Below are 27,424 nucleotides of genomic sequence, written 5' to 3'. Positions count from 1 at the left end.
GCCACCAAACCAGAAGCAAGGACTGGGGATGCAGGGCTTCACCCAACTCATCTCTTCTTAGGCTTCTTCTCTGTCTCCTCCACCCTCGGGGAGCATTTTCCTTTCTAGAACTAATGCAAGTGAGTGGAGAGAGAGCCTGTCTTGACCACAGACCACAGAAAGGATGTCCATGTTTTATTTTTAGTTGCACCAATATCCTGATGTGGGACACCACCCCCCCCGCCCGCAGCACCCACTATGTCCCTGTGCATGGGTTCTCCAGGCCTGCAATATGACTGCTGGCAGCTTACTTCTATGCAGCTAGTTATCCTGCAGAGAAATTTTACTGAAAGGTGTCTGCACATTGTACCTACTCTGGCATTGTTGTCACGTGCAGTGACCTTCATAAATGGCTTTGGGAAAGTCACAAGGGAATAACAGAGGTGACTGGTGGGTTTTTTCCTCCTCCTTTATGAGAGTCTGCTCTGATTTGCTAAACAAAGTTGTGCAATCACCGGGAAATGAGCTCTGTGCTCCTACATGTGCCCCAAATGCAAACAAGCAGGCCAACCACCCCAGTGTTGTAATGTTTTAGCCTGAAATCTGCTTGGATAGCCCAGCAGGGTCCTTTGTCCTTTTGGAATAGGGCAAATAGTGCATGGCAGCAGGAATCAGCCAGGGTCCCGGAGCACTGAGACAGAGAGAGCAGAGCCCAGAGGAGACAGAGGCTGAAGCTAGTTAAAATCACTGTCTTGGCTCCCAGTTGGCTCCCAATTCCTGGTGAAACTCCTAAAGGGAAACTGTTAAATCATGAAATTAATCACCATCCTTTTCCTTTGCTCCAGGCTGCTACCAAGTTTAACTCAAGAGTCCTCTCAAGAAATCGACTGCAACGACCAGGATGTATTTAAAGCTGTGGACACTGCTCTGAAGAAATATAACAGTGGAAACAAAAGTGGCAACCAGTTTGTACTGTACCGCGTAACCGAGGTCAGCAGAATGGTGAGTGAGCTGTGTTTAACCCTGAGGTCACTTGGGATTTGTGCTGTCACTTGGAGCCCAGGCCTCACTCACCCCCAACCCCACCCCACCCCCACACACGCACCCCAGTCACCAGAGAACTGACAATAAAAAGGAAGCTTTGTGGTTGTTAGTTGCTAAGTCACGTCTGACTCTTTTGCGATCCCATGGACTGTAGCCTGCCAGTCTCCTCTGTCCGTGAAATTTCCCAGGAAAGAATACTGGAGTGGGTTGCCATTTCCTTCTCTAGGGGAATCTTCCTGACCCAGGTGTCAAACCCACATCTCCTGGATTCTTTACCACTGAGCCACCAGGAAAGCCCATTCTTAAAGCAGTACATCTAAGAAATATACAGTCTCATTTGTGTGGAATCTAAAAATTCCATCTCACAAACACCAAAAGTAGAATGGTGATTGCCAGAACTGGGCAGTGGAGGAAATGGGGAAACACTGGTCAAAGGGCACAAATGTCCAGTTATAAGATGACTAGGTACTGAGGATCGAATGCACAGTGCGGTGATTACAGCTATTAAAGCTTTACTGGAAATTTGTTAAAAGATTAAGTGTTCTCACTACAAAAATGAAGGTAACTATGTGAAGTGATGGGTGTGTTAATTAGCTCGTTTGTGGTAATCATTGCACAATGTACATACAACTTTTATTTGTCAGCTAAACCTCAGTTATGCTTGGGGAAAGGGAAGGTTTGTCTAAGAGGAGTCAGCTGTGTTGAACCAAATATCTCTCATGAAATCAGTGTGGCTCATTGCATCAAGGTAGCAGCCATGTTCCAGCTGGGTTTTAGTTTGTTGTTTTTTTAATCACTGATTGACACACACAGGATGGAGACAAAGCCTGACAGCGTGTGTGACTTTAAGAAATACAAATCTTTCAATAGTTTATTTAAATGAATTTCACTATAAAACACTGTGTTTCTGTGATAGCTAAGCAATTGATTACTTTGGTGGAGAAAAAAAAAATGGCTATTTGATACGATAAGGAAAAAGGAAAAAGTCCAGTGGACAGAGGTTTTTTGTTGTTGTTTTCTGAAAATCCAGTCTTTCTGTTTCACAGACTTGTGCACACATGTGAGTCCTAGGGTTCTCTAGCAACAGTTTATTGGTGTTGTCTTTATTAGTTGATATTCATGGCAAATGTGGTTTATTCTAGTTTATTCTAAAATGTCCATAGAATCACTATTCATCTTTACTTTGTCATGTGGACACTGCCTATACCATGATCACATAGGTTTTATTAAAATCTGAAACCTGGAAGGAACTTCAGAGTCTATTTTGTTGATGCAAATACTGTGGAGAGAGCACTTTCCAATGAGTCAAGAGACCTGCAATCCCAGGCTCACTCTGCTTTTCCAAGGTGGGGAGGCTGCCTAAGCCATATGCCACCCACCTGGGGCCTCCCTACTCTCACCTACCAACTGAAAAGCTGGGCAACATCCTCTCTGAGGTCCCAGACTTTGCATCTGGAAGCTCATCTAACTCAGCACCTTTAAACTTTAAAAGGTTTATTTATTATTTCATGACATGCTAGACTAAAGAGCAAAACAATGCAAACAAAAATACTAAAATTACTCATAATTAATCTCACCATCCAGATAACTGCTACTTTTTTTGGAAAGTTTAAAAAGGTGTATGGTTTGTTTTCTAACTGTAAAAATGATAGATGTTAATTTTTAAAAATAGATAATTCAGGAATGTTTGTTTAAAGAGAAAACCGAAAGAGAACTCTACTCCCACCACTGAAAGACACATATTTTAACAGTTTCATTGCATAGTTTTCCAGACTTTAAAAAATCATATATTTATGTATAAATTGGTTTCTACAAAAATAGGCTAATACTTTGGATCTACTTTGTAACTTAAAAATATGTATATTTGTAAATAGTATATTATGAATTTCTTCCAAGCAAATATTTATAAACTTTCAATATTTTTTTAATATTTTAATAAATGTTTTTGCCTTAATTGAATCAAATAGAGGTCAAATATTCATAACTGTACAAGATCTCAAATGATGTGCTATTGGGTCAGTTAGATGAGACCTACCTATCCATGGTTGCTGTTTTTCAGGATAATCCTGACATATTTTATTCCTTGAAGTACCAAATCAAGGAGGGCGACTGTCCTTTTCAAAGTGACAAAACTTGGCAGGACTGTGACTACAAGGACTCTGCACAAGCTGTGAGTGTGTTGACCGTTCCTGAGGCTCCATTTTTCTCTGCCAAGTGTGCTAGACTTGTCCACAGTGCGGGAGATGATTCATATTGCTGGCTGCTTTTATAGGAGGCACATACACCCTCAACGGTGTAGAACAGTCAAATGCTTGATGTCTGTATTCTCACATAGGTAGAAGGGGCATAGAGAAGCCCTCAGCTAAACATGGAGAAAGCTGTCCCACAGGAAGGGGACTCTAATGACTGACAGGGATATGTGGGCCAGGCCCCAGAGAGGCAACAGATCAATACTTGGCTGAGATCTGGGGCTGGTGAGTGGAGAGTGTGGCTGCTTCAACTGAACAGTCCTGAGTACGAATCCTGCTCTACCTTCCACCAGCTGCAATCAGTGTGCTGCCTTGCAAGGGGCAATCAAATTGACTTCATGATCTTGTTGAAGGAAAAAATGAGACACATTATGCAAACGGTTTTGTTTTAATAACAAGGGGTCTTAACCTAATGCTTACCCTGCCCTGGCACAGCACAGCTGCTGGTTTGCCCATAATGATTGAGGGAGATTGTGATGCTGCCTGCCAGAAACCAAGCCAGTCTGCTCATAATCCAGGGAGCCATTTCTTCAGTGTCAAAACCCTGGCTTCCGGGATGCAGTTTGAACACTGAAATTGAGAAGTTAATCAAGAGGAGAGTTTAGCAGACTGATTCACAGCCATGGTGTGCATCTTGATGAAAGGAAATATCTCCAGGGCTCAAAACAAAGATTCATACTCTAAAATCTCGTCATTTAGAGTGCCTCTCCTCTATCTCATGAATATTGGTGACTTTTAAAAAATAATGATTTGGCTAAAAAATACTTATCCTTGTGTCTCAAAACTCTGCTTAGGAAAAAAAAAAATCTTGACAAGATTTTAAAAAGGAAAGCCATATTTAGCAATAGTACTAAGTGGATTTCATCTGAAAGATTAGAATAAATCTTTTTTTTCAATCTTTCTTCCCCCCTAGGCCACAGGAGAGTGCACAGTGACCGTGGCCAAGAGAGGGAATATGAAGTTCTCCGTGGCTACCCAGACCTGCCTGATCACTCCAGGTAGCTGATGTGTTTGCTGGAGCTGCCCTGGGGGGAAATGAACCTTTTCCATATGGTGCCAAAAACTCTTACCTGAAGGCGGCAGTGGCGATACCATTTGAAACCTTGTGGGGGCGCTGGAGGGGTGGAGCGGCAGACTCCTGAGGTGTGCCCAGGCTCATGCCAATCATCCCCTTGGTGTTATCCGTATTCTCTTCCTCAGGAGCTGCGTTGTATTAGGTGTGCAGGAAAGAATGAGAAGACAGAACTGGCCTCAACTGTAGGTAGTGTCCCTAGCATGAGAAAAGCACAGGTTTTGAGTCAGATCTGGCCTGGAATCTTTCAAAGCTCTCACTTTCTTCGTTTTTCCTTACCTGTAAAAGGAGATAACAATAATTTCCACTTTGTACCATTCTTTTGGATGAAGCTAGATGATACATCTGAAGATATAATCATAATAATGTATTAATGAAGTCAAGATAAAAGTAGTAACAATTAACATTTATTGAGCGCTTATTACCAGTCACAGTTCTAACCACTTCATATGCAGTAACATATCTAATCCTCACAACAACTCTATGAGTCAAATAGTAATATCCCAGTTCACAAATGAAGAAACTAAGGCCTACAGCAGGCAAGTATCTTGCCCAAGATCCCACAGCTAGTAATTAGCAGAGTGGTTGGAATAGACCCTTCATAAATGAAATTCCTTTAGATTCTAAGTATGGAGCAGATTATCAGAAGATAACCACTGTTAGCTCCTTCCCTCTTGTGGCAGAGGTGCCAGGTTCAGAAGGATGGACACACCTAGGTGATGTTAGTCGCAAAAGCCATCCTGGAACTGGCCTTTGCTTATAAGTGAGCTCTAGCACAGCATCTTCAGCCACCCTGGTGAACCTCACCGTCGTGGTGACTCTTCTGTTTTAGCCTTAATCATCCATAGCATACCCACAAAAACTACATCCCTTGAGTTCCCATTCTTGCAAGAAGTTGCATTCAAAGAAAGATAGTCCAAAACAGAAATCACAAGTCATTAAAGTTTTCTGATGAGAATAGCTTTTTATTATTCAGGTTAAGAACTCTATATTGTAAGCAGATTTTAACATTATCCAGAGCACAGCACATATGTACCATGAGAGAAAATACTCTCTGCCACACCTTCAGAAATTATTGCTAGGTCCACAGTCCTTTATCTGAATCATTTTTGGCCAGATATGTTTTGGAATTTCAAAATTTTAAATCTTTATTTTAATTTAAAAGTCTCTCTAGAAATTGGGGCAGGGTGGAGTGGAAAATCATTCTGTTACCCAGAAAAACTGAGTTTGCATCTTTCCCTGCTCTTCTCACCCTCAGAAGTTTGCTCCATCTCTTCCCCTACCCTAGTTGGGAGCTGCCCTTGAGGTCAGGCAAACCAGCCTCTGGGCTTTTCTCCATCTGCTCCTTTTATCTTCTGTGTTCATCTATTTTTGTTTGTTTTCACATCAGTAATTTCTCTCATCTTTCTCATGTAATCCCCTCGGGTTTTTTAACTTTGCCTGTTACCCTGATTCAATCTAACTTCTACAAGGAAAGGAGGGGGTAAAGCTATAAATATTTCCCAGTAAGTCTTTTCCTGACACGTTTATGCTAAGAAAGCTGACACACAGTTGCAAAGGGGGTTGTGCTGAGCTGCTGACTGAGGGATCTTACCCCCTTGGATAGTGAGAGCCCCAGGGTCAAGGGACCCAGGACTCCATTACTTCCCCTTTTTGCCACATGTGCTGTCACTGATCAGGGGTGAAGGCTGTCTGTTATGAACACTGGTAATCTAATACAAACTCTCTCCTTTAAAACACATTTTACATTGTTTTATCAAAACACGTTCAGTGGCTGACCATTCTTACAGGAAAAGTGTCCTAAGTCACGCAGTTGTGTCCAGCTCTTTGCGACCCCGTGGACTGTAGCCCGCCAGGCTCCTCTGTCCATGGAATTCTCCAGGCAAGAATACTGAGCCATCGGGAAGCCCTAAGGGCTTGCACTCCGTTCTTAATTCCCTTCAGAAGGTCTAGGAAGGCCCCCAGCTGAGTGGAGAAAGTTGTGAATGTGTGCCTCTTCCAGGAGAGGGCGCCATAGCTTACATCAGGGTCGTCAGAGGAGAGGGTGACCCAGGGAGATGGGAATCCAGGCCTACAGAGCACAGCTCAGGCTGCGCACCAGAGGCTTCTCTACTAAATGCTGAGTTCTGTGCTCAATCGTGTCCGACTCTTTGTGGAACTCAGGTCTCCAGCATTGCAGGCGGATTCTTTATCGTCTGAGCCACGAGCCACTAGGGAAGCCCAAGAATACTGGAGTGGAAAGCCTATCCCATCTCCTCGGGAATCTTCCCGACCCAGAGGTCTCCTGCACTGCAGGAGGATTCTTTACCAGCTGAGCTACCAGGGAAGCCCCTGCTTCCCTGCCGACTGCTCAGACCTCAAATCACCCCTCCCTGTCTCCTGCTATAAACTGATAAGATGCGCGCACCCCTTGTCCCACACCTCTGTCCCTGCCTCATCCTGCTTCATCCAGACCCTCTTGTCCCTTCTCCTCAGGCCTCACACCTCGGGTCGTGAGGTTACCTTGACTGCTCTTCACCCTTCTTAGCTCAGTCTCTTTTCCTCAGAAAAGTCTTTCTTGCGCTTACTCTGGGCTCCTGCCTTGCCAAGTTCTTGCTGAATTATATTGAAATCATCCATCTCCAGTTCTATCTCTCCCCCTTGACTTTGTCCAACTCCTTCATGGCAGTGAACATTACTAATGAATTTATGTATCCACACAGCCAGGCTCAGCACAGGACATGTTATAGCAGGTGTGAAATACATGTTTGTTCGGTAGAAAGGGTACAGAATGTATTACACCCCGAGTCCAGCTTCAAGCGGCTTTCATTAACACTGAAAAGTAAATTAAAATACATCTGTAATGTTTTGATTTTTATGAAGAGAGATTCATGTATCACTCTGTAATTTTAAGTGACTTTAAAATAAATTTTAAATAACCATGCACAACAGAATGCATACAAGATGTTCCTAAGCGAATGGTTGGCCTTCCCTCTGACTCAAAAGCAGTCTTGGGTTCCCTTTTCTAGTGCTTACTAGGATTTACTGGAAAGTTTGTTATCAAGGCTTTTTATTGACGAATTATCTGACTTATTCAGGGCAATGTATGTGAATATAGGTTTCGCTCCTTAACGCTGCCCTTTTGCCTACTGTTTGTCAAGCTGAGGGCCCCGTGGTGACAGCCCAGTATGACTGCCTTGGCTGTGTGCATCCCATATCTACCACGAGCCCCGACTTGGAGCCTGTTCTGAGACATGCCATCCAACATTTTAACAACAACACCGATCATCCCCACCTCTTTGATCTGAAAGAAGTAAAAAGAGCCCAAAGACAGGTCTGTTCTTTAATTTTTCTCTTGCCATAGTATTGCTAAAATGTGTTAGACCTTTAAGGTTTAGAATTTCTTTACCTAAAATAAATCTTTGGCCAGAGGACAACATGATTCCACAGGTGGTGGTGAGGAACTCTTCCGTGTTCTCATATGACCAGCTTGGGGAGACAAAGGCTTTCTCCGTAGGCACAGTGATTTGGATGCTGCAGTGTGTAAAGACGGGAAAGGAGGCCAATCAGACTTCCTTCCTGGGAGATTTGTTTTTAATGAATGGGTGGTCAGCTCTGCTGTGCTGTGAAATGGAAAAGTCGTTGGTGAAAAAAAAAAGTCATTCTAGCCTTAGGAGTTTAAAAAGACTCTATCATCACCTAGCTATCATGAGGCAAACATGACCCCCCAATATTAAAATGTACCTAAAAAGGTTGGCACAGTTGCTGGGTACCCTCTAAATTATAGTCTCTGTTTCATCAGAGAAAAGAGCAAATACTTGTATTAATAAATCCGGTTTTTCCATTGAAGCCTTTACTGACAGTTAACTGGGCCCCTTGAATTTCAGGCTCTAATTATGGAGGACTCACTTTGGTCAGTAGCATTCCTTGCTTTTAACTGACCTTTAGCTGGCCTTCTGGAGCTTGCCTTCATGCAAGATGCAAGCTCTTTTTGGTTCTGTTCATATCCAGCTATCAGGGTGGGACCCACCTCAGATAAAGCAGGAGAAATCTTACTGCCCGGCCGTCTGGGAGCCTAAGGACCTACTGGTTAAAGCCACTCCAGCTCCCGAGTTTTCTTTATCCATCTAGAAAAGCATTATTAATATTTTACAAAATTTAACAGATCTTTTTTTTCCTGCTGCCCACAGAAGAAATATTGCTGGGTCTTACTTAAGAAAATACAGTAACTCTATCTATAAATTGCTTTTCATTTTCAGATGTATAGCTGTATGTGTGTGTTGTGTTGAAGGGTGTGAGCATCATAAAGTGCTCAATATTAATTTGGTAATGACTTTTGCCTAGTAATAATAATAGTTTGTATTTTTGAGCACTTACCAAATGCCAGATATTATTCTAAGCTCCTTCTAACACTGTGAATAATGTTTAAACTGACCTTTAAATATTCAATCCAAAATTGTTTCAGGTGGTGGCTGGATGGAACTATGAAATTACTTACTCAATTGCACAAACTAATTGTTCCAAGGAGAAATTTCTATTCTTAACTCCAGACTGCAAGTCCCTTTCAAATGGTGTAAGTAGGCAAAAAATCTAATTATAAAGTTCTTAGCCTTTTGTGTCCAGTATTTACAGGTGTGGGAACTCAGCTGTACAGGAAGACTCAGTCACTAAAATTTTAGATGACATTCAACAGTTCCATTTCATGTCCCATTGAGAATCTGAAGCTCATGTCACCTGTCAAGCTGCTTACCCAGGGGTCAGAGTCTACACATCTGGCAATAAGCATCTACAGATATATCCAGGGACTAACAATAGCCTGAGACAAAAGATGCCACAGTCAAGTTTGTCTTTTCATGTCTTCATGCTTTCCTATCTCCTTTTCCTTCTGTGTGCTCAACAGCCTGACAAGGCTTCTGAACTCTACCCAGGACAATACTTCCAACTGTCTCTGCTTGTTTTCTCACCCTCCCTCCCCTACTTTTCTCTTTAATAAATACATCCTGGTCTCTCTCCCTTAGTGACCCTTTCTAGGATGATATCTTATTACGGAACCAAAATTATGTTAAAAGAGAGCATCTCAAGGTAGCAGGAGTTAATGCATGTTAAGATGATCAGGCATGAGGTCCTTCCCAGGGGTATATGCACTTTAGCAGAAGGCTGTGCTTTAAGGAAGAGGTGGCTGCAAGTCTGTTCGCCTAGTCATTCTAGGTGATGAGAACTATTAGAAATAGATAGTAGGGATGGTTGCACAATCCTCTAAAATGTCCCTGAATTATACACTTAAAAATGGTTAAGGAGCTTCCCTGGTGGCTCAGTGGTAAAGCCATCTTCCTGCTAATGCAAGAGACATGGGTTCAATCCCTGACCAGGGAATACCCTACATGCCGCAGAGCAGCTAGGCTGGTGTGCCCCAAATACTGAGCCTGTGCTCTAGAGCCCAGGACTTGCAACCACTGAAGCCCAAGCTCCCTAAAGCCTGTACACTGCAACGAGAGAAGCCACTGCAGTGAGAAGCCTGGACAGCAACCAGAGAGTAGCCCCCTCGCTGCAGCTAGAGGAGAGCCCGTACAGCAGCAAGGGCCAAGTACAGCCCAAAATAAATAAATTGGTTTTAAATGGTTAAGGTGGCAAATTGTATATATATTTTACCAGAATTTTTAAAAATAGTTTAAAAAAAAAGAGAGAGAGAGAGAAACCCTCTAAAATCATAGGTTCTAGTCACTGTGTAACTTTGTCAGTTTGAATTGAATCTGGCCTTTTAAGCATCTATAACATCTTCTGTTTTTTATGCTTAGCTTCAAATTGAGGTTATATGGGCCTAAATGTAATCTAGCTTTAATCTTGCTCCATCTGTTTATAAAAGCCCCAGTTAAGTTTTCGCTTTGCCACACAGAAATGCACAGGCTGGTTGAGGTAACAAAGCCAGTCAGATTTTGGTATAATTTTCCTAAGCTTTCACTTCTTCATCTGTAAAATTGTGAAGAATAATAGTATCTATCTCACAGAGTTATTACAGTAATTAAAGAACATAAAATGCAAATGAATTATATTGCCCACAATTGGTAAGATTTAAGGCCTTGCTATTCAAAGTGTGGTCCATAGACCAGCAGCATCAGCAACACCAGGGAGCTTCTTAGAAAAGTAGAATCTCAAGTCCACCTACATCTACTAAATGAGAATCTGTATATTATCAGTAACAAGATTCTCAGGCAATTCATCTGCACATTAAAATTTGAAAAGCAAAGATTTAAGGAGTTTCCTAAGTAGTTCTTAGTCATGTTTTACCTTAGAATCACTAGCCTAGCTTTAAAAAACACCTATTCCCAAACCATTCCCCCAGACCTTCTGATTTAATTGGTCTGGGGTCAGATGATCAAAAGTTTCTCAGGTAGACCAAAGGTGCTGGTGATACTGAGAACTTTTGAGTTACCTCCAGTATACTTCTCCCCATCCAAAATTAAGGTATTGTAAGTGTGGTATTTCCTATATCTTTAAAAAACATGACATTTATTATATTCATCTGTGTTCTTTTGTTGGAAATATACATTTATAGGCATCTTCAAGACAATAAGAAAACAAAGGAAAAAAATAATGTTACATCATATATCCAAACACTCAAAGTTATCTGAGTGTATATCCTTCTTATCTATTTTTGGTGGGGAATATGGCCAATTTTGACTGTTTCTGTGTGTGTGTTTTATTAGTTGTAATTACTTTATATGTGACATTTTTTCTATGTCTTCAGAACTCTTGATAAACTTCTTTTTAAATAACTTTTAATATCCCAGTGAAGATACCATAGATTGCTTTTTAAATTACTTTCCTATTTTTGGTCCTGTGTTCAAAAGCAACAAAATATGTTGTTTCTGTTTTTATTATAATTAATACCTCAACTAATGTCTTTTAGAATAAAGCTATTTCTGTGTTTTGGGTGGTGATGCAGTTGGTAAAGAATCTGCCTGCCAATGCAGGAGACACAAGAGACACAGATTCCATCCCTGGGTCGGGAAGATCCCCTGGAGCAGGAAATGGCAACCCACTCCAGTATTCTTGCCTGGAGAATCCCATGGACAGAGGAGTCTGGCAGGCTACGGTCCATGGGATCACAAAGAGTCAGACATGACTGAGTGACTTAACCCTTGCTTCATATGGCTTTGCTTGTCCTTTATGTTTATTTTACTCTATTAAAATTTTGAATTTTTTTTATTTTTTGGTTGTGCTACCCAGCCTGTAGTATCTTAGTTCCTCAACCAGGAATCAAACCCATGCCTCCTGAAGTGGAAGCATGGGGACTTAACTACTAGACCACCACAGAAAGTCCCTTGCCATTATGTTTAATCTTTCATTATATTTTTTATTATATGCTATTATTCTTGAAGATGGAGTACCTTGACTTTGGTTTTAACTTAATCTGAAAGTCTTTGTCTTGCTAAAAGAAAATGTTACCCACTCACTTGTATAGCTACTATTTCTACATTAGGTATTCTTGTCATCTTATTTCATGTCTCTGTGTGTTTGTGTGTGTATTTGTTGGTGGTGATGCTACTTTTTCATTGTTTCTTTTTTTTTGTCTTTTGCATATAGACTATGTTTTGCTTTGTTTTTCTCTATACAATAATTTGCAGAGTCAACATCCTATTTTTAATTTTACTAGTCATTTAAAGATTCTTAAAAACGTTTTTAATTTATGCTCTTATATGCTTAAAAAAAAACAGGATATTGGTGAATGTTCAGATAAGGCATATGTGGATCTCCAGCTAAGAATTGCTTCCTTCTTGCAGAAATGTGACCTTTATCCAGGTAAGGGATAATGTGTGTTGGTGTTCACGCTGGTCCCAGACAACTGGCTGGGTCTTTCCATAGCTATTGTGCTTTGGTTCCCATGATAAAGTCTACATGACCCACAGACCTTACTAGGAACACTGGGTCCCATCCCTGCCCTGCTGTGCTACAGCAAGTACACCTGAGACTGCTCAGCAAGTGGCCAAAGAGAACACAGTGACAGAAGGAAAAATTTATGTTTTCTGGGCAAAGCTGCCCTTCGATTACGTCAGCTGGTCTTTCTTGTGTACCAGCTTTCTCTGCATCAGATATTGTGAACTGGGGAAGCTGTATCTCATTTTTAAATAATCAGAATAAGATCTTTTCAATTATAGGTTTTTTCCCTTTGCATCTTATAATATGCGGAAAGGGTGATAGTGCACATTTAAGGTCAAGTTAGTATTTCTTATACCAGTCAGCTCAGTCATGTCGGATGCTCTGTGACCCCATGGACTGCAGCATGCCAGGCTTCCCTGTCCATCACCAACTCCCGGAGCTTACTCAAATTCATGTCCATAGTGTCAGTGATGCCATCCAACCATCTCATCCTCTGTCGTCCCTTTCTCCTCCCATCCTCGATCTTTCCCAGCATCAGGGTCTTTTCAAATGAGTCAGTTCTTCGCATCCGGTGGCCAAAGTATTGGAGTTTCAGCTTCAGCATCAATTCTTCTAATGAATATTCAGAACTGATTTCCTTTAGGATGGACTGGTTGGATCTCCATGCAGTCCAAGAGACTCTCAAGAGTCTTCTCCACCACCACAGTTCAAAAGCATCGGTTCTTTGGCGCTCAGCTTTCTTTTTAGTCCAACTCTCACATCCATACATGACTACTGGAAAAACTATAGCATTGACTAGATGAACCTTTGTTGGCTAAGTCTCTGCTTTTTAATATGTTGTTTAGGTTGGCCATAACTTTTCTTCCAAGGAGTAAGCGTCTTTTAATTGGCTGCTGTCACCATCTGCAGTGATTTTGGAGCCCCCCAAAATAAAGTCAGTCACTGTTTCCACTGTTTCCCCATCTATTTGCCATGAAGTGATGGGACCAGATGCCATGATCTTCGTTTTCTGAATGTTGAGCTTTAAGCCAACTTTTTCACTCTCCTCTTTCACTTTCATCAAGAGGCTCTTTAGTTCTTCTTCGCTTTCTGCCATAAGGGTGGTGTTATCTGCATATCTGAGGTTACTGGTATTTCTCCTGGCAATCTTTATTCCAGCTTGTGTTTCATCCAGCCCAGCATTTCTATGATGTACTCTGCATATAAGTTAAATAAGCAGGGTGACAACATACAGCCTTGACATACTCCTTTCCTGATTTGGAACCAGTCGGTTGTTCCATGTCCATTTTTAACTGTTCATGGCTTGACCTGCACACAGATTTCTCAAGAGGCAGGTCAAGTGGTCTGGTATTCCCACCTCTTGAAGAATCTTCCACATTTGGTTGTGATTCACAGTCAAAGGCTTTGAGATAATCAATAAAGCAGAAATGGGTGTTTTTCTGGAACTCTCTTGCTTTTTCGATGATCCAGTGGATGTTGGCAATTTGATCTCTGGTTCCTCTGTCTTTTTAAAATCCAGCTTGAACATCTGGACTCATCTTGAATATTCTTATACCAAGAGTTGGCTTTTCTCATACTTGGAAGATAGTTGTGTACATTGCACAATATGAAGCATTGCTGAAGTTTCCTGCTCACCAGAATCACAGGATTTAACATTTTCCCACTAGAAAATCATTCCTTTATGTTAAACATTGCTTTTTACAGTTTCCATCAAAAATGCAAAAACTTTAGAAAAGGGCAGCATATTGATTGAGTCACCTTCTGATTGAAAGTTTCCCTAAACACACTTGGCTTTTAGAAGAGGAAAAGAGGAGAGATAGGCAGTTGGAGGTCTGACAGACCACCTCCACTGCTGGATCTTGGGCTGCCACGTGGCCCTCTGTCAGAGGATGCTGGATCCCATGTGGAAAAGGTACTAGGCTAGATTGCTACTTCAGGGCACACACTGACGTGAAATCTGCCTCTTTCAGGGGAGGATTTTGTACAACCACCCACCAAGCTTTGTGTTGGCTGCCCCAAACCTATACCTGTTGACAGTCCAGAACTGGAGGAGCCTCTGAACCATTCCATTGCAAAGCTTAATGCAGAGAATAATGGAACCTTCTATTTCAAGATTGACACTGTGAAAAAAGCAACAGTACAGGTCTGTAAATTATAGTGATAGTCTATAAATTATAGTGATTGCAAATTGTTTACTAATGTTGCCACTGATCTTGGCTCTGGATTGGGAAACAGTATACCTCACAAATGGAATTTGGTAGACTTGAATTTCAAGTCCCAACCTCACAGCATGCTTGATGTGTGATCTTGGACAAGTCATTTAAAGCACTGTCTCCATTTTCTAGCCATAAAGGACTATAGTAAGTGTTAGTTGCTCAGTAGTGCCTGACTCTTTGTGACCCCATGGACTGCAGCCCTCCAGGCTCCTCTGTCCATGAGATTTTTCAAGGAAGGATACTGGAGTGGGTTGCCATTTCCTTCTCCAGGGGATCTTTCCAACCCAGGGATTGAACCCGGGTCTCCTGCCCTGCAGGCAGTTTCTTTACTCACTGAGCTACAAGGGAAGCCCATAAAGGACTATAGGAAGGGTCAAAAAAATAACATATGTCAATCACTTCTCAAAATCTAAAGTGACATATAAGTACTAGCAACTTGTATAATTAAGAAAATTGAGAGCTGGGAAAAACAAGACTTATCCTCTGCCTCTGTAGACCCATCTCTCATTATAACATCACTCAGTGCCTTGGGCTCAGCCACATCAGCCAGTCATTGCCCAAACTTTCTTTGCATACTCATCTCCGTCTCATTTTTTCCCTGCCTGCGGTGCCTTCCCCTCTACAATTGTACCTTCTAGAAATTCATCTCTCCTTCCATGCCTGTCAGTAGAGGTGAAGGAGTATCCTTGTTTGGAGGTCAGAGGGCCTAGCTCTGCAACAGCATCTGCCACTCACATTCTGGGTGACCCTGGGCAGTTATTCAGACTCATGAAACCTTTGTGGCTGGATCAGAAAAGCCCAAATCCCTTCAAACTCCAACAGCATATGACCAATGTATTTATGGACAGATTCCTATTATGGAACCTCAGAACTGGCTTTCCTAAATACAAGCTAAAGAAAAGTCATCGAAAGGAGCCAAACTGGGAATTTCCTGGCAGTCTAGTGGTTAGGACTTCACACTGTCACTACTGAGGGCATGGTTCAAACTCTGGTCAGGGAACTAAGATCCCACAAGCTGTGCAACATGACCAAAGGGATAAAACTACTATAGCAAACATACATGATTTTTATAGGCTTCCCTGATGGCTGAGATGATAAAGAATCTGCCTGAAATGCTGGAGACCTAGGTTCAATCCCTGGGTTGGGAAAGTCCCCTGGAGAAGGGAATGGCAACCCACTCTAGTATTCTTGCCTGGAGAATTCCATGGACAGAGGAGCCTGGCGGGCTACAGTCCATGGGGTGGCAAAAAGTCAGACATGACTAAGCGGTTAACACACACAAAATATGATTTTTATAGTCTACAAAGAAAATCTCACTTTAAAAGTTCATAATTCTGGCTCATTAATTTAATTTCTAGAAATATAAAATAGAAAAGTCTTTAAATACAATAATATTCATCGCAGCTTTAACTGTAAAAGCAAAAAATAAAATGGTAAACTCTCAAAATGATCAATAATATAGAAATGATCAAATTGTATCTAGCATATCCTTACAATGCAGTATAAAGCAGCAATTTTAAACCATCTTTGTGAGGAGTTCTTGATGTAGAAAATGCTTGTGTTATACTATGCAAAAAGAGGCCATAAAATTGAATAAACATTCTGTTCTCGATCATGTTATTAAAAAGTACAGAAAAAAGTACTGAAAAGAAATGTCTCAGATTATTCATAGCTTTTAGCTGATATCACAGTGGGCTGTTTATTGTAATCTTCCTTATTTCCTGTATTAGTTTTATATGCTGGTGGGGAGGAAGAACTGAACCGTATTAAAATAAATCAAAACTGACACTATGATTTCTCTCCTACTCAGACACTTATTTCTGGATGCCATATCCTCTCCCTGATTTCACTAGCACATAACCCATGTTAGACTTACTTGAAAGGAGTACCAATTCATGCTGCTCTTGTCTTTGTCAGCTTTTCTTCTCACTCTGTTTTTCTGTAAAATTCCCTTATTCTTACTGATGCAGGAACAGTCCAGTACTCCACCACATAATGCATGTCAAAGAGTTGCTGTCAGGAGAGAACCACTCATTCTCAATGTGTATATCTAGTCCTCTTGGTAGTCCCAGTTCTTTCTGTAAATTAGTCAACATACTAGAATGGATGTGTTTATGCTAAGGGTCCAAGGAAAGCCACAATAGAATAAGCTACATCCCTTTACTTGCTAAACTAATCTGGAATATTGTGAGAATTTCAAATTTACTTTTAAGAGGTGACGCTTTACTTATTTTTGCATTTAAAGAGAGCGATTTGGTCACTCAAGGCAGCCCTAGTGGAAGCCGCTGATTTATTGGAAATCAGCTTACCATAATGAATTTGCAATAGCCAGTCTCTTAGTGACCCATTTGCCAAATTGCTAATTTGTTTTACAATTTTAGTCTTGCCTTGGCTTTGCATGTTTAGTCCTATTTGGGTACATGTCCATTCCAGGTTGGTTTCATATTTCAGATACCAAACATTTCATAAATCCTTTGTTTCCTCATGTGAATGGTTGTGATTTCTGTCATATACCGTTCATTTTGCCCTATCCCCATGGCTGCTGTCAATGTTCTTCCCTGCCTCTGCTCAGATAAATACACTTCAAGGATCTATGGGTGCACATTCAGGAATTTTCCTTTGACAAAAAGTCCTAGAAAGGTCAAGGAATATGTAGATGTTTAAGATTTATGATACAAATTGACAGATCATCAAATGATTTGCAATTATGTCAATTTTCATTCACACCATGTGGATGTAAGACACTGGCTGATGGTCTTGACTTGACCTATTCAAATACTACCAGCAGTGACTGAGATTCCATGTTTCCCGCACCTGACCAGGTGTCATCTCTGTTTTTTATCCTTGACAAGATGCAAGGTTAAACATGATATTCTATAGTTTTTTAAATGTGCTTATCCTTGGTTATTAATGAAGGTCAACTTGTTCAGGAGTAATGATCTTTTTAAATATAAATTTATTTATTTTAACTGGAGGTTAATTACTTTACAATATTGTATTGGTTTTGCCATACATCAACATGTATCCACCACAGGTATACACGTGTTCCCCATCCTGAACCCCCCTCCCTCCTCCCTCCCCATACCATCCCTCTGGGTCGTCTCAGTGTACCAGCCCCAAGCATCCAGTATCATGCATTGAACCTGGACTGGCGACTCATTTCATATATGATATTATACATGTTTCAATGCCATTCTCCCAAATCATCCCACCCTCTCCCTCTCCCAGAGTCCAAAAGACTGTTCTATACATCTGTGTCTCTTTTGCTGTCTCGCATACAGGGTTATCGTTACCATCTTTATAAATTGCATATGTATGCGTTAGTATACTGTATTGGTGTTTTTCTTTCTGGCTTACTTCACTCTGTATAATAGGCTCCAATTTCATCCACCTCATTAGAACTGATTCAAATGTATTCTTTTTAACAGCTAAGTAATACTCCATTGTGTATATGTACCACAGCTTTATCCATTCGTCTGCTGATGGACATCTAGGTTGCTTCCATGTCCTGGCTATTATAAACAGTGCTGCAATGAACATTGGGGTACACGTGTCTCTTTCAATTCTGGTTTCCTCTGTGTGTGTGCCCAGCAGTGGGATTGCTGGGTCATAAGGCAGTTCTATTTCCAGTTTTTTTAAGGAATCTCCACACTGTTCTCCAATGTGGCTGTACTAGTTTGCATTCCCACCAACAGTATAAAAGGGTTCACTTTTCTCCACACCCTCTTCAGCATTTATTGCTTGTAGACTTTTGGATTGCAGCCATTCTGACTGGCATGAAATGGTACTTCATTGTGGTTTTGATTTGCATTTCTCTGGTAATGAGTGATGTTGAGCATCTTTTCATGTGTTTGTTAGCCATCTGTATGTCTTCTTTGGAGAAATGTCTATTTAGTTCTTTGGCCCATTTTTTGATTGGGTCTTTTATTTTTCTGGAATTGAGCTGTAAGTGTTGCTTATATATTTTTGAGATTAGTTGTTTGTCAGTTGCTTCATTTGCTATTATTTTCTCCCACTCAGAAGGCTGTCTTTTCACCTTGCTTATAGTTTCCTTTGTTGTGCAGAAGGTTTTAAGTTTAATTACATCCCATTTGTTTATTTTTGCTTTTATTTCCAGTATCCTGGGAGGTCGGTCATAGAGGATCCTGCTGTGATGTATGTCAGAGAGTGTTTTGCCTATGTTCTCCACTAGGGGTTTTATAGTTTCTGGCCTTACGTTTAGATCTTTAATCCATTTTGAGTTTATTTTTGTGTATGGTGTTAGAAAGTGTTCTAGTTTCATTCTTTTACAAGTGGTTGACCAGTTTTCCCAGCACCACTTGTTAAAGAGATTGTCTTTACTCCATTGTATATTCTTGCCTCCTTTGTCAAAGATAAGGTGTCCATAGGTGTGTGGACTTATCTCTGGGCTTTCTATTTTGTTCCATTGATCTATATTTCTGTCTTTGTGCCAGTACCATACTGTCTTGATGACTGTGGCTTTGTAGTAGAGCCTGAAGTCAGGCAGGTTGATTCCTCCAGTTCCATTCTTCTTTCTCAAGATTGCTTTGGCTATTCGAGGTTTTTTGTATTTCCATACAAATTGTGAAATTATTTGTTCTAGCTCTGTGAAAAATACCATTGGTAGCTTGATAAGGATTGCATTGAATCTATACATTGCTTTGGGTAGTATATTCATTTTCACTATATTGATTCTTCTGATCCATGAACATGGTATATTTCTCCATCTATTAGTGTCCTCTTTGATTTCTTTCACCAGTGTTTTATAGTTTTCTATATATAGGTCTTTAGTTTCTTTAGGTAGATATATTCCTAAGTACTTTATTCTTTTCATTGCAATAGTGAATGGAATTGTTTCCTTAATTTCTCTATTTTCTCATTATAGTAATTATCTTATTAACTTCTCCAAAAGAGCTGGTTATGTCTTTGGTTCATTTCCTTAGTGTTGGGCTTTCTGTGTATAAGAATACTGACCCTACATCATATTTTTTCCAGTTTACCTTTTTACCTTATTCACTGTGACATTTGAGAGTCAGTTTTCATTTTTGTCTAGTTAGATTTTGACATTTTCCCCCTTCCTTTAGGTTCTTTCCTCTGCTTTTCATCTATGAAAGGCCTCATCATCCTAAGAACTGATGAATGTTTTTTATACCTTTCTAGCTTATTTAGTTTAAATGTTTTAGGCATTGGAATTTACATTACTAAGTAGTATTCTATACTTTAAAAACAAAACTTGGACAGGATAGACTTAAGCAGGGAAGACTTCTGATAAGAACAGCAATATAGATGCAATTTTGAGGTTCTTGAACACAAGATATTACTGCTGCTGCTAAGTCAGTTCAGTCATGTCCGACTCTGTGCGACTCCATAGACAGGAGCCACAAGGCTCCCCCGTCCCTGGGATCCTCCAGGAAAGAACACTGGAGTGGGTTGCCATGACCAGGTCTACTTTATTCCTCCCCTCTAGACCTTGAATAGAATTGAGCCAACAGCTGTGAGTTTTGTCATATATTGTCAACTTTCCTAGGCAACATCATATTAATCAACTGTGGCTCAGAGGTAAAGAGTCCACCTGCAGTGCAGGAGACTGGGGTTCAATCCCTGGGTCAGGAAGATCCCCTGGAGAAGGAAATGGTAACCCACCAATATTCTTGCCTGGGAAATCCCATGGACAGAGGAGTCTGGTGGGCTACAATCCATGGGGTTTCAATAGAGCTGGACACAACTGAGTGACTAAATAACAACAACAATGTCAGAAAACTGGATTAAAGTATACTCTCAAACTAAGCAACGAAATTCATGATCACCAATGGATATACTCTAAAACACTTTTTGGACTTCCCTGGCCAGCTTATACACGTCTGGAGTTTTACAAGTTATCAAATTTGTCTTATAAATTTTACTGTGCTTACCTAGAAAACGATGCCAGAAAAGGTAGAGGAGTAGTTTAGCTCTTCCTGTTCTCTGCTCTCCTCATCCTCCCCCCATTGTAATTCCTCCATGCTTTTCAAAAAACACAAAGAAAAAGGGAAGACTTATGTTATGGAATTATACTATCACTCCATAACTTAATTTTTTCAATAATGGTCAACCTTCCAGGAAACAGGTATGTATAATATATTCTTTTTGATAACTGTATAATATTATGCATATACACATTTAAATCCTAGAATGAAATGCTGAATAACTTAGCCTGAAAATTGAACCACGTTAACTACCTTTTAAATTTATATATATAATTTTAAAACATTTTATAAAGTATATTTTTCAAGTATATAAAGGCTGTAAGCTTTTTTAAAAAAAACTGTGCTTGCAATTTTGTTGAAGTCAGTGTATTGGCAAAAACCACACAATGACTTTTACTTTTTAAGTAAATACAGTACACGTATTCTAGACCAAAAAGAAAAAAATTAGGCCACAAATATTAACAGAAGGCAGTATTTATAATGATTAAAACTTGCTAGAGCTTAAAATAGTTTCTTAATATTAAAAAAAAAACCCTCAGAGAAGCAAGCTAGAAATCCAAAGAACTTTGCTAATCACATAATTTAATCCACATAATTTCTATAGCAGTTCAGTTCAGGTCAGTTCAGTCGCTTAGTCGTGTCTGACTCTTTGCGACCCCATGAATTGCAGCACGCCAGGACTCCCTGTCCATCACCAACTCCTGGAGTTCACTCAAACTCACATCCATCGAGTCGGTGATGCCATCCAGCCATCTCATCCTCTGTTGTCCCCTTCTCCTCCTGCCCCCAATCCCTCCCAGCATCAGAGTCTTTTCCAATGAGCCAACTCTTCGCATGAGGTGGCCAAAGTATTGGAGTTTCAGCTTTAGCATCATTCCTTCCAAAGAACACCCAGAACTGATCTCCTTTAGAATGGACTGGTTGGATCTCCTTGCAGTCCAAGGGACTCTCAAGTGTCTTCTCCAACACCACAGTTCAAAAGCATCAATTCTTCAGCACTCAGCTTTTTTCACAGTCCAACTCTCACATCCATACATGACTACTGGGAAAACCATAGCCTTGACTAGACGGACCTTTGTTGTCAAAGTAATGTCTCTGCTTTTGAATATGCTATCTAGGTTGGTCATAACTTTCCTTCCAAGGAGTAAGCGTCTTTAAATTTCATGGCTGCAATCACCATCTGCAGTGATTTTGGAGCCCCCCAAAATAAAGTCTGACACTGTTTCCACTGTTTCCCCATCTATTTGCCATGAAGTGATGGGACCAGATGCCATGATTTTAGTTTTCTGAATGTTGAGCTTTAAGCCAGCTTTTTCACTCTCCTCTTTCACTTTCATCAAGAGGCTTTTCTCTGATTCAAGCTTTGGTAGAACAAAAAGGTGTGTTTAAAGGAAATATTTAAGTTTTCTTCTTACTTGTCCTAGATTCTACATATTATGACTTGAGCCTTTGAATTTCTGGTGAATCTTGCAGTTGCTGAACAATAAAACTCAGGAAAATAGAAAAATTAAAATTATAGCATTGTTTTCTTTTCCCATTTAAAAAAGGAAATAAGCCCAATTGCCAAATATTTTAATGTGCATACAAGGTTTTGTTATCAAATATTTGTGCATTTTGAGGGTAACTCTCCTTCGTTCAGTACATAATTAAAATATCAAGATTCTCCCCTAAAAGCCCTTATGATAAAAATGTATGATTTATTACACAGCATTAATTAAGCTCCTATTTTGTGCTAATTCACTTTCCAGGTGGTAGCTGGAAAAAAGTATTCTATTGTGTTCATAGCAAGGGAAACCACATGTTCTAAGGGAAGTAATGAAGAGCTGACCAAGAGTTGTGAGATCAATAAACATGGTGTGAGTATAATGCAGCTGTCTTACTGATTCCCTGGAAATCTGTATGATGTTTTATGCTTATATATGTATCCCATGAATAACACTGTTTTCTCTTTTGCCTTCAATTTTCATGGATAGCTAATTCTAAACTGTGATGCTGATGTTTATGTGGTGCCTTGGGAGGAAAAAGTTTACCCTACTGTCAACTGTCAATCACCTGGACGGGTATGATTCTAATTGCAGTTGGTTTGGGTTAGCTATGCTCATTCTGAAAATCATATTTGGAGGTTGAAAATGAACCCCTATTTACATGAGTTGGAGAGGACTATCTTTTTTAAATGGGGAGAACACACATTTCTGTGCTGATCTCTCTTCTTATGGCTAGAAAGGGAGAGCAGCTGTCCCCTTAATCACTTCTCCGACAAGGCCAGTGTCCCGTGAGATCACAGGTTCTCTTAAGGAAGCACATCCAAGGAGCTTGGGAAAAATATAGGTCGCACACCCCACTCTACATTTCCTGAATCAAAAGCTATATTTTAACACAGTCCCCAGGAAAGTGATACCCATATGCAAGTTTGAGAAGCATTAGGTCGCATCATTTTTTTACTTCTTAGAAGAACCCTGGGAGGTAAGTAGTACTTTCCCTACTTTCAAGATTGAGACACTAAAAATTACAAAGATGCTAAAGTCCTAAAGTGGATAATAACTTCATCAAGTGCTTCCTCCATCTTAGACCCTGTACTGAGGACTTGACATTGAGACATATTTTTCTCCTGACAACCCTACGAGGCAGGTGATTTTATCATTCCTATTTTACATACAAGGAAAATGAAGCTAGTGGTGCTCAGATACAAATCTAGGTAAAATCAGAGCCTACTCTGTTCACCATCATACTGAGAACTACTAGGCGCTGGCTTGTTTGACCTCAAAGACCATGCTCTTTGAATCACCAAACACTGCCTCCAGCCACCACATTCTCACAGGTAGTAAGTGTGTAGGTAGAAATGACCCACAAATCCATAGCTTCAATACAAGTTGCCTCTGCTCCCTTTGTTCTGCATTTAGGTTTTTGCCATATGTAGGTATGTATATAGTTTAATACAAACATTATACAAAGGCTGTGTTTCAAGCTTGTGAACATATATATCCTGTGTTTCAATTCAACGGAGTGACTGTGGATATACGCTGCTTATATATTCCATTCTTAAAACCAGTTAAGATCTTTTTGGATAAAAAGCAGTAATGTGCTAATAGAAATAGTATCAATTAATAAATAATGCGCCATGACTTATAGAATCATAGGCTTAGAGAGTACCCTAAAGATTATGTAGTTAACCATCCAGTTTTTCCTGATTAAAAACTCTATTTTAGAGTATTATTAGGAACAAGAATCAATATCTCTAAATTATTAAGTCAATCAAAAGAGGAAAAAATTATTCATTTTCATCCTTTATGGAATATTAATGTATATAGCACTTAAAATCTGGCAAAGACATTCCCCATCGTAAACTGAGATAACATTGTCAGGCCCCCATCCCTTCTTTCTTCTTTGATAGTGTGGTTTTCACAGTAATGCATTCATTTTAATATTTCCTGTTTAGACCTTACTCATGAAAAGGCCTCCGGGTTTTTCACCTTTCCGATCAGTACAAGTGATGAAACCTGAAGAAAAAACAACTGTAAGTCTACCCCACTCTACCATGTCACCTGTACAAGATGAAGAGCAGGATTCAGGAAAAGAACAAGGACCCACTCATGGGCATGGCTGGGACCATGAAAAGCAAATAAAATTACATGGCCTTGGCCCTGGCCATAAACATGAGCATGAGCAAGGTCATGGGCGCCATAGGGGTCATGGTCTTGGCCATGGACATAAGCATGGTCTTGGCCATGGACATAAGCATGGTCATGGCCACGGAAAACATAAAAACAAAGGAAAAAACCATGGAAAGCAGTATGATTGGAGGACACACTATTTGGCAAGTTCTTATGAAGATAGCACTACATCCTCTGCACAGATGCGAGAGAAGACAGAGGAGACAACACTCCCTTCCCCAGCCCAGCCAGGTGTAGCCGTGACCTTTCCTGGCTTTCAGGACTCAGATCTCATTGCAACTGTGATGCCTAATACACTACCACCTCCCACAGAGAGTGATGATGACTGGATCCCTGACATCCAGATAGAGCCAAATAGCCTTGCATTTAAATTGATTTCGGATTTTCCAGAAACAACCTCCCCCAAATGTCCTGGTCGCCCCTGGAAGCCAGTTAATGGAGTGAATCCAACTGTGGAAATGGAAGAGTCTCATGATTTTGATCTCATTGATGCTCTTTCTTAATTTAGGCAGCCAGGGTTATTTCTTTAACATCTCATCAACCCCTGTCCCCATTGTCCAAAGATCCTCATATAATACACTAAAACCCATGAACATTCAGAACAGCCTAGAGAGAAATAAATGGTGAGACTCCCCATGGGAACAACATCAATCTCTATGGATGACATAAAACTTTGTGCAGAATTCTAACTCCTTTCTGAGCTCTCCTCCCAAGTTTTCTTACCTAGCACAGAAAATGGACAAACTAATATACTGTGGCCTACTGCAGTTGCTTTTCTGATAATGAATGTGTACCTTAAAATGTACATCATCAATTTTCATACAAAGATTCTTGACATTTGAATAAACTGTAACATCTGGTCCATATGTGGCAATAAGAGAAGTTAAGAGACTGAATGCTGAACTTCTTAATGGAGGGAAAAAAATAATAAAAACCTCCAGAGGTCAAAGAGGAACAAGAGAGAAAGACAGATTGGCCAAAGGGAGGACAGAGAAAATAAATTGACTTTCTGTTTCCAAAATGGGCTAGTAATCTCAGTTACTCCCATGTGACAAAACTATGCTGATAATTCTCTTTCTGGGTGAGAGTGTTTCTTGTAAGTCAGTAATTTCTGTTTACTCATTAACTATGCTTTGCAATAGGGCTTTCAAATAGGAGTTTTCTGTTTGTATGTTGCCAGCTTTAGAGTGAGTAACCCTTACTGTTCAATAGCTCTGAGTTTAATGATAAGGATGGAAGGCAGAAGTAATACAAAGGCTGGCCTGCTTGAGGAAATCTTTTTTTAATAATTGATAAGGGAATATCATGAGATGTGATGCAAATTTTGTTCAGAGATTTTGTGAGAAATTCTTTCTAGCCTTTATACTTGCATTTTCTTTTGCTATAACATTGAAGTATATGGACTTTTGCAGGAAAGAATAATATGATTATCTTTAATTTACTGATAATGTGAGGGAGGCATGTCTTTCACAACCCCTGCTGTGCTTTTGCCTAGGGAAATAGGGCTTTGGATACCTACACTCACCTGCGGATGCACGTCACTGTTTCTTCAATTTATTGGATGCATTTGAGCCACTGAGTTTTTATTTCATTCCAAATATTATCTGTACTTGCAAATAAAGTACCAGTGATCTCAGGAAAAGGTCTCATCTTGTCAATTAGTGGCTTCACCTTCCTCCCTTTGAACGATAACCTCAGATTAACAGAGTTTTACTATACTTACAGAGGCACGTAAGGTCCTGCGAGTACAAGGGCCGACCTCAAGAGGCAGGGGCAGAGCCAGCACCTCAGGGTGAGGTCAATTTACCGGCAGAATCTCCACGGTTGGCACAATAGACCCGACAACCTCTGTCAGCAGCCCTGCGTGGAAGGACAAGAAGATGGGGTAGAATTTAAATAGAGAAGAATGTCATTTTATCCCTCTGTGACTGAGTGAAATAAAGTTCCATCCTTATGTTCCCCTCCTGGTTAATTCACGCTGGTCTCCTTTCAGTCACAACCAACCTGCAGCCAAGTCAAGATGATCAGAGAGCCAGCACTAGGGCTTTGCCCTAGGGGCTCACAGTGCAGCCCTGGAGCATTCTTGTTCACTGAGGCAGGATCCCTTAGCTGGGGCTTCCCTATCACAGAGACCTTGTCATGGGTGCTCAATCAAGGGGTAGTGGGTCATGTTTCCACCATGGATCTAAGGACTCTCTCCCTTTCTTTCTTCCTTCTCCTCCTGATTCCCAACCCAATGCTGAGAGATTTTGTCTTATATTAGTTTTTTATGATCTAAATTATTACCAAAAAAGAAAAAAGTCTTTTGTTAATATATCTACCAACTTCTCATTATCAAAAAATACTGAGTCTCAAAAAAGTTGAAAGAAAATGTAAAATTATCTTTCTGATCTGGGTAAAAGAAAAGAAATAGAAAACCATTAGAATAAAAGATAAGAGATTTAGGATTTTCTGTAACAAACACGTATTGAAGCCTCCTTTCGTGGTGTAACTTAATCCTCACCACCACTCTGAGGTCTCCGTGATCACCTTTCCTCTACAATGAGGAAGCTGTAGCTCATAGAGCCCTTCCCAGAGTCACAGAGTTAATATGTGACAGAGCTGGTATTCAAACTCAGACCTTTGAACTTTATCACACTGTGTTATCACGGGGCTTTACAGTATTATCAATATTGTCATTACGAAAAACACATCAAGATAATTTCTGACTCTGGGATGATTATGATTTCACTCCAAAACCCTTATGAAATATTTCATTATATCTGGTGCTATTCTGAGTCTTGCTCATGATAAACTAGAATAGAGCCAAGCACAGGCATTAGCTATTTACCATAGTCAGTCCTGAGAAAAAGAAATATTTTTATTGTATCTTAAATGTTGAGTTTTTATTTAAGACATTTCCCTCCATTGTACTGTCCAGACTGAAGAGGCAGTCAACAAAAAGAAACTTGTGCAATCTTTTTAAAGAATTACAGAGTAAGATGAAGATGCCATCAAGATGGCAGAAGTGGGTGTGTCTTTTTTGTCAGTCTTAGTTTAAATACTTGGCAGCTCATCACATGTTTGAGGTGTCCTGAGTGCTCGGAGCATGTGTGTGGTGATTGGTGCTTCTACTCATCTTTAGTCGAGTTGGGTTCACATATTCAGCCTATATGCTTCCCTGATAGCTCAGTTGGTAAAGAATCCGCCTGTAATGCAGGAGACCCCAGTTCGATTCCTGGGTCAGGAAGAGCTGCTGGAGAAGGAATAGGCTACCCACTCCAGTATTCTTTTACTTCCCTTGTGGCTCAGCCAGTAAAGCATCCGTCTGCACTGCGGGAGACCTGGGTTCGATCCCTGGGTTGGGAAGATCCCCTGGAGTAGGGAAAGG

The 27,424-nt window shown here is 40.3% G+C and overlaps 1 protein-coding gene across 2 annotated transcripts; it reads left to right on the top strand.

Moving 5' to 3' along the window:
* The first annotated feature begins 693 nt into the window (after positions 1-693).
* Positions 694-26,008, top strand: KNG1 (kininogen 1). Of its 2 annotated transcripts, XM_004003058.6 has the most exons (11): positions 694-981; positions 3,083-3,193; positions 4,186-4,270; positions 7,485-7,657; positions 8,789-8,896; positions 12,039-12,123; positions 14,172-14,344; positions 22,132-22,239; positions 22,357-22,443; positions 23,820-23,897; positions 25,780-26,008. In XM_004003058.6, exons 1-11 carry the CDS (start codon positions 790-792, stop codon positions 25,888-25,890), a joined length of 1,311 nt encoding a protein of 436 aa, XP_004003107.2. In that variant the 5' UTR covers positions 694-789; the 3' UTR covers positions 25,891-26,008. The 2 variants fall into 2 exon arrangements, with proteins under 2 accessions (XP_004003107.2, XP_004003106.2); XM_004003057.6 differs by having other exon boundaries at positions 23,820-26,008.
* The last annotated feature ends 1,416 nt before the right edge of the window (positions 26,009-27,424 follow it).

The sequence above is a fragment of the Ovis aries genome, chromosome 1 (assembly GCF_016772045.2).
Source record: "Ovis aries strain OAR_USU_Benz2616 breed Rambouillet chromosome 1, ARS-UI_Ramb_v3.0, whole genome shotgun sequence".
Classification (NCBI taxonomy): domain Eukaryota; kingdom Metazoa; phylum Chordata; class Mammalia; order Artiodactyla; family Bovidae; genus Ovis; species Ovis aries.
The sequence above is the reverse complement of the archived record's forward strand: the minus strand, read 5'-3'. Positions and strand labels throughout refer to the sequence as shown.

What these genes read in the sequence shown, in the direction of transcription:
- KNG1 (XM_004003057.6), top strand. Translation starts at nt 790, where the DNA reads ATGAAATTAATCACCATCCTTTTCCTTTGCTCCAGGCTGCTACCAAGT. An exon ending in GACCTGCCTGATCACTCCAG is followed by an intron (nt 4,271 to 7,484) that starts GTAGCTGATGTG and finishes CTGTTTGTCAAG; the next exon opens with CTGAGGGCCCCGTGGTGACA. An exon ending in GCAAGTCCCTTTCAAATGGT is followed by an intron (nt 8,897 to 12,038) that starts GTAAGTAGGCAA and finishes AAAAAAAAACAG; the next exon opens with GATATTGGTGAATGTTCAGA.